Source organism: Dama dama, chromosome 6, assembly GCF_033118175.1.
Source record: "Dama dama isolate Ldn47 chromosome 6, ASM3311817v1, whole genome shotgun sequence".
In the NCBI taxonomy this organism is placed as follows: domain Eukaryota; kingdom Metazoa; phylum Chordata; class Mammalia; order Artiodactyla; family Cervidae; genus Dama; species Dama dama.
In genome coordinates, this window is record NC_083686.1 from 23,158,413 (window position 1) to 23,175,492 (window position 17,080).

The 17,080-nt window shown below is 41.6% G+C and overlaps 1 protein-coding gene across 1 annotated transcript in view; it reads right to left on the reverse strand.

Moving 5' to 3' along the window:
- The window catches only part of ANXA3 (annexin A3), a 68,147-nt gene that overhangs the window by 33,642 nt on the left and 17,425 nt on the right, over nt 1–17,080 (reverse strand). The window contains exons 3-4 of the mRNA XM_061145731.1: nt 9,005–9,092; nt 2,476–2,570 (exon numbers count right to left, since the gene is read on the reverse strand). Of these exons, the coding sequence (XP_061001714.1) occupies nt 2,476–2,570; nt 9,005–9,092 (183 nt within the window). The remainder of the gene's footprint in view (nt 1–2,475; nt 2,571–9,004; nt 9,093–17,080) is intronic.

Below are 17,080 nucleotides of genomic sequence, written 5' to 3' on the forward strand. Positions count from 1 at the left end.
TCCCCTCTATCCTTCCTCCATGTTTTGTAAATCCTGAAAGGCCAATGGATCATTCACATTCCCTGTACATAAGTATGTTGCCTTGGCCAGAAGCTTGGCAATTTTTTTAATTTGACAAGTGTTTACTGGCTACCTGCTCTGTGCTAGGCACTTAATGATAAGTTAGACACAATCCTTACCCCTAGGACACTGTACCCTAAAGGGAAAAACAGAAAGAGTCAAAGGTAAAATTCCAAAGTAATATATTAAATATCTGATAAAGGGAACGCAGCGCTTCCTCAATGGCTGAGGAGTAAAGAAACTGCCTTCACTACAGGAGATGCAGTTGCAATCCCCAGGTGGGGAAGATCCCCTGAAGGAAGAAATGGCAACCCACTCCAGTACTTTTGCCGGGAAAATCCCATGGACGGAGGAACCTAGTGGGCTACAGTCTGTGGGGTCACAAAGAGTTGGACACAAGTGAGTAACTAAGCGCACGGAGGAAATACAGAGAAGGGTGTCCTAACGGAGCCGTGGGCTGGGAGAACGCTGCTGGGTGATGCCTCAGCGGCCTGTGGATGGTCACAACACACTCTTGTTTCTGGATCTGATAGCCTGACTGGTTTGTGTTTCTGCTCTTTCCCTTACCAGTTCATTAGCCAGGCAGCTAAAATAATCTTTTAAAAATAAAAATTAGGTTACAAATTCTCCTTTGCAAAAGGCAAAGGAAAAAGGGAAGGATATACCCAACTGAATGCAGAGTCCCAGAGAATAGCAAGGCGAGATAAGAAAGTCTTCTTAATTGACCAATCCAAAGAAATAGAGGAAAACAATAGAATGGGAAAGACTAGAGATCTCTTCAAGAAAATAAGATATACCAAGGGAACACTTCATGCAAAGATGGGCATGATAAAGGACAGAAATGGCAAGGACCTACCAGAAGCAGAAGAGATTAAGAAGAGGTAGCAAGAATACATGGCAGAACTACACAAAATGACCCAGATAACCATGATAATGTGGTCACTCACCTAGAGCCAGACACCCTGGTGTGTGAAGTCAAGTGAACCTTAGGAAACATTACCACGATCAAAGCTAGTGGAGGTGATGGAATTCCAGCTAACTTATTTCAAGTCTGAAAAGATGATGCTGTGAAAGTGCTGCACTCAAAATGCCAACAAATTTGGGAAACTCAGCAGTGGCCACAGAACTGGAAAAGGTCAGTTTTCATTCCAATCCCAAAGAAAAGCAATGCCAAAGAATGTTCTACCTACCACACAACTATGCTCATTTCACATGCTAGCAAGGTAATGCTCAAAATCCTTCAAGCTAGGCTTCAACAATATGTGAACCGAGAATGTCCAGATATACAAGCTGGATTTAGAAATGGCAGAGGAACCAGAGATCAAATTGCCAAATTTGATATGAATTGGAAAGGAGAGGATCTTTTCCAGTCCTGTGGTCACTGCTAATTTTCTTTAAGAGATCATAGAAAAAGCAAGGCAATTCCAAAAGCCATCTACTTCTGCTTCATTGACTAAATGAAGCTAAAGCCTTTGACTGTGTGGATCACAACAAACTGGAAAATCCTTGAAGAGATGGGAATATCAGACTACCTAACCTGCCTCCTGAGAAACCTGTATGCAGCTCAAGAAGCAATAGTTAGTACCAGACATGGAACAACAGACTGGTTCCAAATTTGGGAAAGGAGTACGTCAAGTCTGTATATTGTCACCCTGCTTATTTAAAGTCTATACAGAGTATATCATGCAAAATGAAAGGCTGGGTGAAGCACAAGCTGGAATCAACATTGCTGGGAAAAATATCAATAACCTCAGATATGCAAATGATACCACACTAATGGCATAATGGGAATAGGAACTAAAGAGTCTCTTGACGAAGCTGAAAGAGGAGAGTGAAAAAGCTGGCCTAAAACTCAACACTCAAAAAACTAGGTGGAAAAGACACACAAAATGCTCCTGAAGAGTTCTTATATAACTTTTGGTGTTTAGTAAGTTTATTAAAGCTGAAAGAGAAACTGAAGATCACGTAAGACAGAGCTTATCAGATAACTGATCAGATGATTCTTGGTTGTGGGGACTGTCTTGCATATTGAAGGATGTTGAGCAGCATCTCTGATCTTGTCCCATGAGGTACCAGCAACATCCCTCTCCCACCAGTTGTGGCAATCAGCATGTTTGGAGATGCTGCCAAATAGCCACTGGGGAGCAAAATCATCCTTGATTTAGAGCCACTGATCCAAGGCAACCCTCCTTATTCAATGGTGACGATAACCAAGGTCCGGAAAGGTCAAATAACACGTCCAAGGCCATTCAGACAGTTAAGGGCAAAACCACATCTATTCCAGGCTATTGACCGGATATACTGGGCACTTTCTGTTACACTTGGCCTGCAATAAAAGATCTGGGGGCATCATCACGTGGGAGCAGCCCTGATCCATCAGTGATTAGCTCATTACTGCCTGTTAGGGAACCGTACCTTTCCACATATTGCTTGATATTCCTTAGCAATGAGCTGCCGTTGTGCATTCGTCCTCTCAGTCAGAACGCTGATCAGTGTTTTCTCATCGGTCCCTAAACGAGACGAAAATAATTGTATTCACCATCAACCCAAATATGCTTAATGTATCTGTCATGAACAAAAGAAAGATGATTAACTGTCTGAAACAGATGCAGAGAGGAAGGCATTTTAATTTCTAATTTCTAGGTCTTATCAGGTTGGCATCTTTATTTCTTTGATTCCCTGGCTTTGAGGAAAGAAAATTAACTTTATTTGGATAGTTTTAGTGAAAGAAAGCCACCATGACTCATATATTCCTATCCATACATCAGACAGAGGAAAAAGCACAAGGATCATGCCGCTTTTGAAGTAGGTTTTTTTCATCCTTGTGAGGTTCAGTTACTGTCATTTCACCTTCTATCTTTATCTCCATATTTGGTACATGAAGTCATTTTTTTCTCTAGAAAAAAGGAACTGATGCTAATTGAGTACCTAGCACACAGCAGGCATCTTTTATTTATTGTCATAGTTAATACTGCCCAGGACAGTAGGTATGATTAAACTGTTCTAAAGATAAAGATGTAAACATTTAGAGAAGTCACCTCATTTGCCAAAGTCATGCAGCTTTTAAGTGGCACAGCAAGAATTTGAACCTTAATCCAAATCTTTTAACCCAAAACATGTATTTCTATGTCCACTGGTCCATACATGTTTCAGGAATTTCAGACCCATATACTTAACCACCTGTTTTAAGTACAAGTAAAGGGCTGATGTTCAAGCTGGATTTAGAAAAGGCAGAGGAACCAGAGATCAAATTGCCAACATCTGCTGGACCATTGAAAAAGTGAGAATTCCAGAAAAACATCTACTTCTGCTTTACTGACTATGCCAAAGCCTTTGACTGTGTGGATCACAACAAACTGGAAAATTCTGAAAGAGATGGGAATACCAAACCACCTGATCTGCCTCCTGAGAAATTTGTATGCAGGTCAAGAAGCAACATCTACAACTGGACATGAAACAACAGACTGCTTCCAAATAGGGAAAGGAGTATGTCAAAGCTGTATATTATCACTCTGCTTATTTAACTTATATGCAGAGTACATCATGAGAAATGCTAGGCTGGATGAAGCACAAGCTGGAATCAAGATTGCTGGGAGAAATATCAATAACCTCAGATATGCAGATGACACCACCCTTATGGCACAAAGCAAAGAAGAACGAAAGAGCCTCTTGATGAAAGTGAAAGAAGAGAGTGAAAAAGTTGGCTTAAAACTCAACATTCAGACAACTAAGATCATGGCATCTGGTCCCATCACTTCATGGCAAATAGAGGGGGAAACAATGGAAACAGTGACAGACTTTATTTTTTGGGGTTCCAAAATCACGCAGATGGTGACTAGAGCCATAAAATTAAAAGACACTTGCTCCTTGGAAGAAAAGTTATGACCAAACTAGACAGCATATTAAAAGCAGAGACATTACTTTGCCAACAAAGGTCTGTTTAGTAAAAGCTTTGGGTTTTCCAGTAGTCATGTATGGATATGAGAATTGAACTATAAAGAAAGCTGAACACCCAAGAATCGATGCTTTTGAACTGTGGTGTTGGAGAAGACTCTTGAAAGTCCTATGGACTGCAAGAAGATCCAACCAGTCCATCCTAAAGGAAATCAGTCCTGAATATTCTTTGGAAGGACTGATGCTGAAGCTGAAACTCCAATACTTTGGCCACCTGATGCGAAGAACTGACTCACTGGAAAAGACCCTGATGCTGGGAAAGATTGAAGGCAGGAGGAGAAGGGGACAAAAGAGGATGAGATGGTTGGATGGCATCACCGACTCGATGGACATGAGTTTGAGTAGGCTCTGGGAGTTGGTGATGGACAGGGCAGCCTGGCTTGCTGAAGTCCATGGAGTCGCAGAATCAGACACGACTGAGCAAATGAACTGAACTGAAAGGGTTGATGCACGCCTGCATGAAAATGACCTCTACATCACCATTTTCTTAGTAATTACAGTACTAAGATATTGTTGGAAGTTGTGTCTACTCCTTTGTGGTAGAGGATTCTCCCTGGGTTGGGGGCTGTGAGTTGGCTAGAATTGTATAAAAGATCAGTTGGAACTCTAGGCTCATCTTCCCCATGTTGAGTGATCCACACATGCCTTGGTTCCATTCGTCCATGGCAGTGGTGCACACTCTACATGAATGATGGGGCAAAAGAAACTGTATTTGACTAGCTGCTGGGCCTCCCAGTGAAAGATGCTGCCCCAGTGGATCTCTGGTCTTGTATTCTTCTGTATAGTTAAGGAAACAGAGTTAGATTAAATCCTCATTGTGCTCTGTGAATCTGATTATCAACTTGGACCTGTCATGGCATCTGGACTGGTGCATGACTGAACACCTCTAACTACAAGTATCTCAAACTCTGCTGCTCCAGAATGCATTCATTCTATTTGGATTCTATTTGCATTCATTCCACTGGATTTTATTCTATCCTATGCATTCTATTCTATTTCTTCTCTAACTTGTCTTTCATTCTATGTTCTGTAGTCAATGATACCACTATAGATACAGTCATCCAAGCAAAGATTCTCCAGTCATCCTATATTCCTTTCTTTTCCCTCCTCTTTACATTGTAGCAATCATCTGAATGTCTTGAATTTGTCCTCTTTTCTGCTACTGTGCATTCATCATATTTTACCTGGAAACTTCAATAGTCTCCTAACTTGATCCCATTATAATTCATACTGTATAGTTCTGCCTAAGTAAATTTTTTAAACACATCAGATCATGTCAGTTCCTTGATAGAAATCCTAAAGATTCTCTGTAATCTTCAGGATGAAGCTTAAGCTCCTTAGTTTATGTACCAGTTTCTTAGGACTTAGCTTAGGCTTCCCTTGTAGCTTAGTTGGTAATGAATCTGCCTACAATGCAGGAGACCTGGGTTTGATTCCTGGGTCGGGAAGATCCCCTGGAGAAGGAAATGGCAACCCACTTGAGTATTCTTGCCTGGAGAATCCCATGGACTGCAGCCTGCCAGGCTCCTCTGTCCATGGGGTCGCAAGAGTCAGACATGACTTAGCAACTAAACCTCCAGCACCAGCTTTTGCCTCACATCTTTGTTCTAATTTCCCACCCCCTTCTCTGCATCTCTATACCTTATGCTCCTAGATTCCAGATAGGACTAACCACCCACAATCACATGTAGGTTGTACATCAGGCAATTTCTCCTCTCTTATTTCTGCAAATGCTCAAGACCAGAAATTAAACCAAGATGCCTCATGGTTCAGAGGCTGGATCTCACACGTCCCTAAGGCAAATGCCACCTCGACACCTGGTTTTGGTGTTGGGAGTGGTGCTTACAAACGAAAATCTCCTCAGAGTGGGACTGCAAATCTGTGAAGAAACATAATGGAAAGGAAGAAAGACAACAGAGAAAATTTAAAGACCATTAATTCATTCAGTTTGACAACAGCCTCATGGAAAACTCTATTAAACACTGTGTGTACATAGGGAAACAAAGAGGTAGATAAAGAAATAACTTTCCTTTAAAAATAAAAAAAAAAAACCCACCCTAAACAGGCAGAAATACAATAATATTAAACTGATATAAAACCTTAATAGTATAATTCATGAAACCTGACAAACTGACCATAATTTATAGCAGAGGACAAAGAGCCAAGAAGAAAAACTCCTACCTTACTAGACACTAGTGTCACTATAAAATAATAATAGTAGTTATGACAATGTTTTATAGAGACGCAGAGAGGCAAATAGACCAATGGAATGTAACAGAGAGCAGAAAAATAGCAAAGCTTATGAGACAGTGGTGGCATTACAAATCAGTGGGGAAAGGATGAATGCTTCAATCGATTGCACTGGGACAACTGCATAGCCACATAAAATCAAATTAGATTTAAATGCCATTCACAAACATTAATTCCAGGCAGATTAAAGATCTCAATGTGAAAAATAAGAATGTAAAATCTGGGGGAGAAAATACAGCAAGGTATCTTTATGTGCTCACCACAGAAAAGACACAGTAAGTATAAGTTATTACAAAAAAATATTGGTAAAGTTAATTTCACGAAAATTTAAAACTTTTATTCAATTAAAGTTACTGTAGACAATGTGAAAAGGAAGTCACATTCTGAGAAAAGATATTTTTATAGCTTGTAATTTTAAAAAAATGATTCATACCCAGAATTTATTTTAAAAAATAAATTAAATATTTTTTTCTTGCCAAGCCAAAGAACACAACCCAACTGAAAAATGGATAAAAAGTATGGAGGAGTAATTCATGGGAAAGGAAGCCAGTAAACAAGAAAGGATGCTTAACTGCATCAGTAATGAGGGATGGGGAAGAGGAAGGAAATAGCATGAGGTACAATTTTAGACCCACTCTATTGGATGACCATACCAAGTAGGGATGAGAATACTGAGCAAGAGGAAGTCTTATACATTGCTGGTGCTGTATGCGCTCAATCACTCAGCTGTGTCTGACTCTTTGTGACCCCATGGACTGTAGCCCACCAGGATACTCTGTCGATGGGATTTTCCAGGCAAGAATACTGGAGTGGGTTGCCATTTCCTTCTCCAGGGGATCTTCCTGACCCAGGGATGGAACCTGTGTCTCTTGCACTGGCAGGCGGATTCTTTACTGCTGTGCCACCTGGGAAGCCATATTGCTGGTAGGAATGCTAATTTGTAAATTCATTTGAGAGAGCAGTTTGGCAAAATTTCTAGTAAATTTATATTCTAGAGAGATGCTAGCAAACATTCACAAAAGACATAAGCACAACTATTCAGTGCAGTACTTTTATACTGTAATAGAAAAGAATTGTAGGCAATTTAAAAGTTCCATCACTATTTCCATCTTACGACACAGTATTCAATAGACTACTCTGCAGTTAAAATTAATGAACTAGAGCTAAACGTATCAACATGGATAAATCTCAAAAACATAATGTTAAGGGATAAAAAACAAGTTGCAGAAGAATACCTACAGTAGGATTTCAATTTATACTGTTTGAGTCCATGCAAAACAATATGTACATACATACAGAGTACAGAATTAAAAGTTTCATGGAAACATATTTCTAATTTAGAATGCTGTTTATCTCCAGAGAATAGGGTGGGAATGAGATCCAGACAGAATCAGAAGGGACTGTATCTGTAATGATTCATGGTGATAATGATGATGAATGTTGATAGCAGCGATGGCCATGGTAGTGTTTGGAAGTGAAAGTGTTAGTTGCTCAGTCATGTCCCGCATTGGCAGGCGGGTTCTTCACCATTAGCACCACCCGGGAAGCCCATGGTAGTGTATAGTAGTAAATAAGCATGGTTTTTCCAGTAGTCATGTATGGTTGTGAGAGTTGGAAAGCTGAGTGCAGAATTGATGCTTTTGAACTGTGGTGTTGGAGAAAACTCTTGAAAAACCCTTGGACTGCAAAGAGATCCAACCAATCCATCCTAAAAAGGAAATCAGTCCTGGGTGTTCATTGGAAGGACTGATGTTGAAGCTGAAACTCCAATATTTTGGCTACCTGATGCAAAGAGCTGACTCATTTGAAAAGACCCTGATGTTAGGAAAGACTGAAGGCAGGAGGAGAAGGGGACGACAGAGGATGAGGTGGTTGGATGGCCTCAATGGACATGAGTTTGGGTAAACCCCGGGAGTTGGTGATGGACAGGGAGGCCTGGTGTGCTGCGGTTCATGGGGTCACAAAGAGTCAGACACGACTGAGCAACTGACCTGAACTGAAACATGGCAAATATTAAGATTGGATAAAACTGGGTTCCTAGGCTTCCCTGCTGGTCCAGTGGTTAAGAATCCGCCTTGCAATGCCAGGGTCACTGGTTTGATCCTTGGTTTGGGAAGATCCCACGTGCTGTAGGGAAACATGCCCCAAAACTACTAACGCCCATGTGCCCTAGAGCCCGTGCTCCACAACAAGAGAAGCCACTGTAATGAGAGGCCCTCCCACCGCAACTAGAGAGGAGCCCTGGTTGGCTAGAACTAGAGAGAGCCGGTGTGCAGCAGTGAAGATCCAGCACAGCCATAGATAAAAATAAATAAATAAAAATTTAAATACCTCTTAAAGGTCATGCCTATCCCCACTGACACTCTCCTGGTGTCGTGAAAGCAAGGTACACTGGAAAAAACCTGATATTTCAATCATGGGTTTGAATCCCAGCTCTGCCACTCATGTACGACCCTAGGAAAATGACTCAACACCTCTGAGCTGCAGTTCCCCCATCTGTAAACTAAAGAAAATGAAAGTCTCCACCTCATATGATTGTCATGGAAAAAAAATATATACACACACACACACATACAGACTAGGTTCCCTATACTTTTCCTCTTCACAATTTTTTGAAGTGCCTTACAATTTCTCTAATTAAGTAAAAAAAAGCAACTTGGGCAACCTGAACCTATGCACTTTTAGCTTTATTTCCTGATCTGCTTCAACAGTAAGAAAGAAATTGTAAAACATTACTCACCAATTCCTCTGATGGCCTTACGAATCGCTTCAGCATCCACTGATGAGTTAAAGCCAGGATAATCTCTTATTGTCCCTCGCTTTCCAACCTAGAAAGAAATAACCAACAGTCCCACTAGTTCAAAGTGACATCTTTACTTATATTACATATGCATATTCCCATATGCCTACTGGAAACACATAACAAACCCATAATTTGCACACCCTCTTATCTCTTCAGGGGTGGTTCAAGACTCTCCTGGCTTAGATATGCAGGCAACATGACAACTACCCCATATAAAAGGCCTCTCCTTTTCTGTGTAACAAATTGAAAATATAAAACATTTGTTCCCTAGAGCAATGAATTATGTCAATTGTGGTAACTCTGAAGAATATTTGCTTAAAAGCTGCATCTTCATGAAAGCGATGAGAAAGCAGCAATTTCCTGCATCCTCTGTTTTCATGGGATCATTCAAAGCCCTTCACTGCATCTCACATAGAAGTAATTGTGGCTCACAGGCCTCAAGATGTTTTAATTAATGTTGACCATCTTCCCTGGGGAACCCTACCCAAAGGATCCATAAATGAAAACCCCATTAGGACTGTCTGTTCTTAAGCTTTGTTTAATGGAAGTACAATTGTGGCGAATAAATTCTCTTCTGAAGGCTCCACCGACAGAGGTCTTCAGGAACAGCATGGAAATGAAAACATGCCATAATACTAATTTCAAGCACATAATTTAAAAATTTGTCAGTAAGCTGGGAAAGACTATTCTACAGAAGGAATAAAATTTCTTAAAACTGCTTAAGAGAAATTGAGAAAAATCCAAGTAAACATACACTTCTATGGCATTTCTTAAATCTCTGAATAAAAATCTGTCTATAATAATACTGCTTTCTTTCTAAACTGATCTTCCCATCCTATTACTGAATAATACTGGCTCTGTTGTCTTGTGTTACAATGGCTTCATTTAGGATCTCCTGAAGTGTTTAGTATTTTCATGAAAAGGACATTATCTTGTCATGTGAAAGTGAATGGAAAATTGATGTACTGACAGTAAAAAATGATAGTCCGCTGATTCAATGGGTTTGATTGAATAATTTGTTTCAACACAATCCAACATCATTTTACCTTAAGGTGTCCAAAATAGAGTTTTGATACTAAAAAAGTAAGTACAGGACTTCCCTGCTGGTATAGAGGATAAGAATCTGCCAGCCAATGCAGGGGACACAGATTGGATCCTGATTCGGAAAGATTCCACAGGCTATGGAGCAAATAAGCCCATGGGCCACAAGCACTGATCTTGCATTCTAGAGCTTATGAGCCATAATTATTGAAGCTTGTGGGCCTAGAGCCTGTGCTCCACAACAAGGGAAGCCAGTGCAGTGAGAAGCCCGAGCACTGCAACTAGAGAAAGCCCGCGTGGCAATGAAGACCCAGGGCAGGCAAATAAATAAATAAAAAAAAAATTTTTGAAAGTGATTATACCAAGTTAGAAACTAGTTGCAAATGTACCCGATCTACACCACCTGTAAGGAATCAGTGACTTCAACATAATCTTTGAAGAATTCTCTTTCTTTAAGACTTAATATATATTTTACGGATTAACACACAGCCAATTGACTTCATTTCAGTTCTAGTCATTTGTGAACTTTTGTGTTTATCTTATCTGTCCACCTTTCCTGTGTGGCATTTTAGGAGAACATCACAACATTGGAGCTTTTGAGGGCTTTGTGACTGGCACTATGCCAGACATTTTTAAAATCCATGAACTATATAATCTGTCTAATGGCCCCAATGAATAAGAATGACCCATGTCACATACGAGAGACCAAGAATTAAGAAGACTGGCGATAATGAGAACCTACTGTATATCTCGGGGAACTCTGTTCAGTGCTCTGTGGTGACCTATTAGTAAATGGGAAGGAAATCCAGAAAAGAGGGGATATATGTATATGTATGGGCCATCCCTGGTGGCTCAGAAAGCCTGCCTGCAATGCAGGAGACACGGGTTCGATCTCCAGGTCGGGAAGATCCCCTTGAGAAGAGAATGGCAGCCCACTCCAGTATTCTTGTCTGGAGAATTCCATGCACAGAGGAGCCTGGCTGGCTACAGTCCATGAGGCTGCAAAAAGTCAGACACAACCGAGCAACTAACACTCTCACTTTTCATGTTTATGTATGGCTGTTTCACCTTGCTATACAGGAGAAAGTCACACAACATTGTAAAGCAACCATACTCCAATAAAGATTAATTTAAAAAATAAATTAAAAAAGAAACAGCCAAATGGGGGGTGGGGGTGGGAGAAGATTGGAGAATGTGCTCAAGTCCACATAGCTAGTTAAGCAGCAGAATCTGAATCCGAAATCTGTCCTGACCATTGCAGCCCTTGCCTTGTCTGTCTTAAAATGCAGTCTCTTCACCACCTGGGCTGATTCTTCTGTGAAATAAAATTCATATTTTATGGCAAGACAAGTAAAATTTACACATAAAAATTTCTCTGCCCTTTGGCCTCCTCTCTCCCCAACACTGTGCACTGTGTAAATTTATTATGCACAGAACAGGCCTTGCCCATTGGCAGGAATACCTGCTCAGCCATAAAGAGCAACATTCTCCCAATACCAACATGACAGCTCCTTAAAGATAATATTCTTCTCCTTGATCTTGGAAGAGGTCACGGTGATGCAACACTTTGTACCTGCCGATGAGGACTGTGTGAACTGTCAATAATACGTCATTTAAGGAACAGCTCTCTGTCTCAAAAAACTTAACACACCTGTGCTTTGACTTCTAGTGGGCAGAACAGTCCTTGACGCTTTCTGAGAGGCTCTTCCCAGGTTATAATCCTCAATCTGGCTTGAATAAAATTTTCCACTTCTTTCATAGATCGACTGATTAATTTTTCATTGATTAAAATGTGTATGACCGGCCCTACTCTAGACATATGAAATAATGGTCTTTAGAAATGAGGCGTTAGACACTGCATGTTTTAGAAGCTTGAGAGTCCCTTGGACAACTAGGAGATGAAACCAGTCAATCCTAAAGGAAATCAATCCTGAATATTCATTGCAGGGACTGATGCTGAAGCTGAAGCTCCAATACTTTGGCCACCTGATATGAAGAACTGACTCATTGGAAAAGACCCTGATGCTGGGAGAGACTGAAGGCAGGAGGAGAAGGAGATGACAGAGGATGAGATGGTTTGATGGCATCATGACTCAGTGGACATGAGTTTGAGCAAGCTCCGGGAGATGGTGAAGGACAGGGAAGCCTGGCGTGCTGCAGTCCAGGGGGTCCCAAAGAGTCAGACACGGCGGATAGACTGAACAGCAACTGGTGCTTATGTTTCAGGGAGATACTCACATGGTTGCTTTTGAATAAAAAGACAAAAAATTCAGTCAGACTCTAATTGTCCATGAATTATGAAAACTCAGGGTTTTCATTCCAGCTGTGACCTTTTCACTGCCCTCTGCTACCAACACATGAAAATATGCTGAAATTCCAATGCACAAACTAGAGAAGGATGAAATTCCCAATCCATTATTCAACTTGCTACTCTATAAGAATTTAATGGGAAGATACTAATTTAATTAAAAGGAAAAAACTACACACACACACCCCCCAGTGTGAAAAATGACATGGGAATTCTGAAATGGAAACTTAGTGAAATCTTTCAAACTGCTTCAGTCACTTAAATGAACAGTATATTCACCCGACAGACTTTCTGGCCCCAAACACTCAGAAATAAATACATGACTTATGAAAAAATAGCTTACAGTAAAATAAATTAATGGACTCTTAAATTAATGCATGTGAGGCAGGGAACAAAGTGCTTCACAGACATCTTTAAGTTTCCTGATGACCCTAACAAGGGGGAGGGGGAAGGCTGTATCATTTCCATTTAAAAACAGAAGAAACTGTATCTCAGAGAGATTATTTGCTTGACATAACTCTGCTCTCTGCTACTAAGGACAGCCCCAGAATTTGAACCCACTTCCTGGTGACTAAATCGCCCTGAGGTCTCCACTACGTTGTAAGGCCTCAGGACATTCCATATTAATGGTTCTCAAAGTGCAGTTCCTGGATCAGCAGCATCAGCCTTGCCTGGGAACTTAGCAGAAATGCAAACTCTCAGGCCCCACCCCCATCTTACTGAATCAACAACTCTGGTGTGAAGATTCAGGGTTTCACAAGCCCTCCAGAGGATTTAATGCTCTAACTTGTTTGAGAATCACTGTCCTATTTCATTCTTAGTTGCCCAGAAAACCAAAACAAAATTGAGCAAACAAGTCATAGATTCTTTTGTGGGCGTGGAAGAGGAATTTGATGATGAGCTCACTGTTTCAGGAATGTTGGCATTTTTACAACCAAACAAAACTGCTTGCACCGCCTGCTCCACTGCAGGCTTAATTCTTTGACATTTAAATTACTAATCAATACTCAGCTTACTTCCATGAACTCTACTACCCTAACAAAGTGTCACTGCTAGTGCAGGACATCACATGAATACATGGCAAAGTCTGCTTTTATTTTTAATCAAGATTGATCAGATTTTCATCCACATCCCTTTAACGCATTTTTTTCCCCCTCAAACTTGACCGTCAGATGCCCCCAAAGGGAACATGATCCTGAAACCAGTTGGAAAATAAATTTACAGCAAGGAATGTCTAAACAGAGGGAGGAAATAACAGAAGCTCTTTACATTAATAACAATTGCTGCTACTCGTGATTTGCTAAGCACGTTTCCTGCATTAGCTCATTCAGGCCTCACAGGGGGAAACTGATAAGGTAGATAGAATATCAATAAATTCCATCTGTAGATGAAGCTGAAGCTCTTACCCAAGTTCACACAACTGGCAAGTGGTCAGTCTTTGCTCCTAATGCTAGGATGCATCTACTTCATGACTACTTAATTTTCCATGATGCTCTAAGACTATTCTTCACATGCCAACCATAGCACATGACACCTTGAAGCCACTGGCATGGCCAAGCCAGTCCTGGGGACTGTCTGGGGGGACTGACTGGCCAAGACAGTCCAGGGGTAGTCCTGTCTGCTACTACCCTTGAGAGACGCCAGACCTTAACTCAGAAAAGTCAGTTGTATCTATTTCTTCATGAAAGGGCCCCGCGTTTGCAAGAAGTCAGACTTTTATACTCAGAAGAATGGGTGAAAGAGAAAAACGCAGGGTGCCAATCCTCTTGACAGGGAACATTTTTAAAGCCAAATGCTCCAGAGCAAGAATAGCAGCTGCTGCAGGGACATTTTGAAGTGAGGCAAAGCCAGAGCACTCATCACTTCATAAAGCCCTGGAAAGACCATGTCCCAGAGTTAAGCTTTCAAATCAAAGCCTCCTATAAGCCTCCAGGACTCGGGAACTCTCAAAGAGCCAGGGAGAAATGGTCACTCTCTGCCCAATGTTGAAAGAGTCTGCTGGGTCATGAGGGTTTAGAATAAAAGCAACAATGAAGTAGACTAAAAAATAAATAAAAGCAATAAAAACTTTTAAAATGTAAAACCTCTCATTCAATTTTCCAGGGAAAAGTGGTTTACAAAAACAAAGAAACTTAACAGTTAAAGGCCCTGGAATGGACTTTTGACTGCTGGTCCAGTGGTAAAGAATCCACATGCCAATGCAGGAGACATGGGTTTGATCCCTGGTTCGGAAAGATCCCACATACCTTGGAGCAACTAAGCTTGTGCACCAGAGCTATTAAGCTTATGCTCTGGAGCCCAGGAATTGAAACTACTGAAGCCCGCTTGCCCTAGAGCCCATGCTCCACAAGAGAAAGCACCGCAATGAGAAGCCTGCACCCCACACTAGACAGTAGCCCCTACTCGCTGCTACTGGAGAAAAGTCCTCGAATATATGTATTTGAGTGCCAAAATAGTGATGCTTTTGAATTGTGGTGCTGGAGAAGACTCGAGAGTCCCTTGGACTTCAAGGAGATCAAACCAGTCCATCCTAAAGGAAATCAACGCCGAATATTCACTTGAAGGACTGATGCTGAAGCTGAAGCTCCAATACTCTGGCCACCTGATGTGAAGAGCCGACTCATTGGAAAAGACCCTGGTGCCGGGAAAAAATGAGGGTGTGAGAAGAGGGTGACAGAGGATGAGATGATTGGATGGCATCACTGACTCAATGGACATGAGTTTGAGTAAGCTCTGGGAGTTGGTGACAGACATGGGAACCTGGTGTGCTGCAGTCTATGGGGTCACAGAGTTGGACATGAATTAGCAACTGAACAACAACATTTGTTTATTTGGCTGAGCTGGGTGTTAGTTGTGGCACGTGAGATATTCAATCTTCACTGAGGCACGTGGGATGTTTTGGAGGCATGCAAACTCTTAGTTGCGACATGACGGATCTAGCTCCTCGACCAGGGATAGAACCAGGGCCCCCTGCACTGGGAGCATAGAGTCCCAGCCACTGGACCACCAGGGAAGTCCCAAGGCTTCCATTATGGCTTTGCTTGCAGTACATCCAAGATGTTCAAGGGAAGAGTTTGCATTCCTTCCTGTGATCACTCGAAGGAGAAAATACCCATACATGCCAGCTTTTCTTGCTCTGATTTCATCGGGGGAGTCCCAGAGACAGAGCATTGGAATGTGATAACAAAGCAAGGTTTTGTTATCTGTAGAAGAAAGACAAATGTGATTCAGAAATTTGGGAAGATGGGGACAAACAAGCGATTTGTGTTAGTCGCTCAGTCATGTCTGAATCTTCGTGACCCCGTGGACTGCAGCACGCCAGGCTTCCCAGTCCTCCATCATCTCCTGGAGCTTGCTCAAACTCATGTCCACTGAGTCAGTGATGCCATCCAACCATCCATCCTCTGCCGCCCCCTTCTCCTCCTATCTTCAATCTTTCCCAGCATCAGGGCCTTTCTAATGAGTCGGCTCTTTGCATCAGGTGGCCAAAGGATTGGAGCTTCAGCTTCAGCATCAGTCCTTCTAATGAATATTCAGGATTGATTTCCTTTAGGATTGACTGGTCTGATCTCTTTGTAGTCCAAGGGACTCTCAAGAGTCTTCTCCAACACCACAGTTCGAAAGCATCAATTCTTTGGAGTTCAGCCTTCAGTATGGTCCAACTCTCACATCCATACATGACTACTAGAAAAGCCACAGCTTTGACTATATGGACCTTTGTTGGCAAAGTAATGTCTCTGCTTTTTAATATGCTGTCTAGGTTTGTCGTAGCTTTTCTTCCAAGAAGCAAGCATCTTTTAATTTCGTGGCTGCAGTCACCATCTGCAGTGATTTTGGAACCCAAGAAAATAAAGTCTGTCACTGTTTCCATGGTTTCCCCATCTATCTGTTAGTGAAGTGAAGTGAAGTGAAGTCACTCAGTCGTGTCCAACTCTTTGCGACCCCATGGACTGTAGCCTACCAGGCTCCTCCAAGCAAGAGTACTGGAGTGGGCTACCATTTCCTTCCCAACAGAAGCAAAACAGTGACATCCCAATGTGTGGGCTTTCTCCGAGGTCTACCCTAGACAATTGGCTGCCTGATGAAGTTGCTTCCTTCAAATATTGATACCCCAGAAATCAAAGTGATCACCATATCCTGGGAGATTTGGAAGATGTCAGGACTACGTAAGTGACCTCTTTAGGCACCATAATCTATTCCAGGTCTTTCATGCCTGGTGCATCTGGGATGTTTCCAGTGATTCTACTGTATCTTCCTTCCTGTCTCTCCAGGCACTCAGCATTTCTCTGTCAAAGGCAGCAAACCCAGCTGTCTGGATTGAACTTGAACCGTTGCACCCCTGAAAAGACTGCATCAACACAAACTTCTTTCTCAGCATCATTTTCATCATTTGTTTGTGACAGCTTATACATAAGTTGTAATCATCTTCTTTTGAGTCTTCTATCCCCAGTGTCTGAGGATTAACTTTTTAGACCACCATCAAAATCAGGAGCTTAACTTAGCTAAGACTTCACAACCAAATTTTCTTCTTGGTCAAGGACCACAAAGAGTTGAAGCCTCTTCTGGTCACATCCTCAGCTCTGTGCATATCTAACCACCTAAGGGTGGTTAGATGCCTCCACCTAAGGGACTGTCACTGTAACTCTGAAATATACAGGGAACTT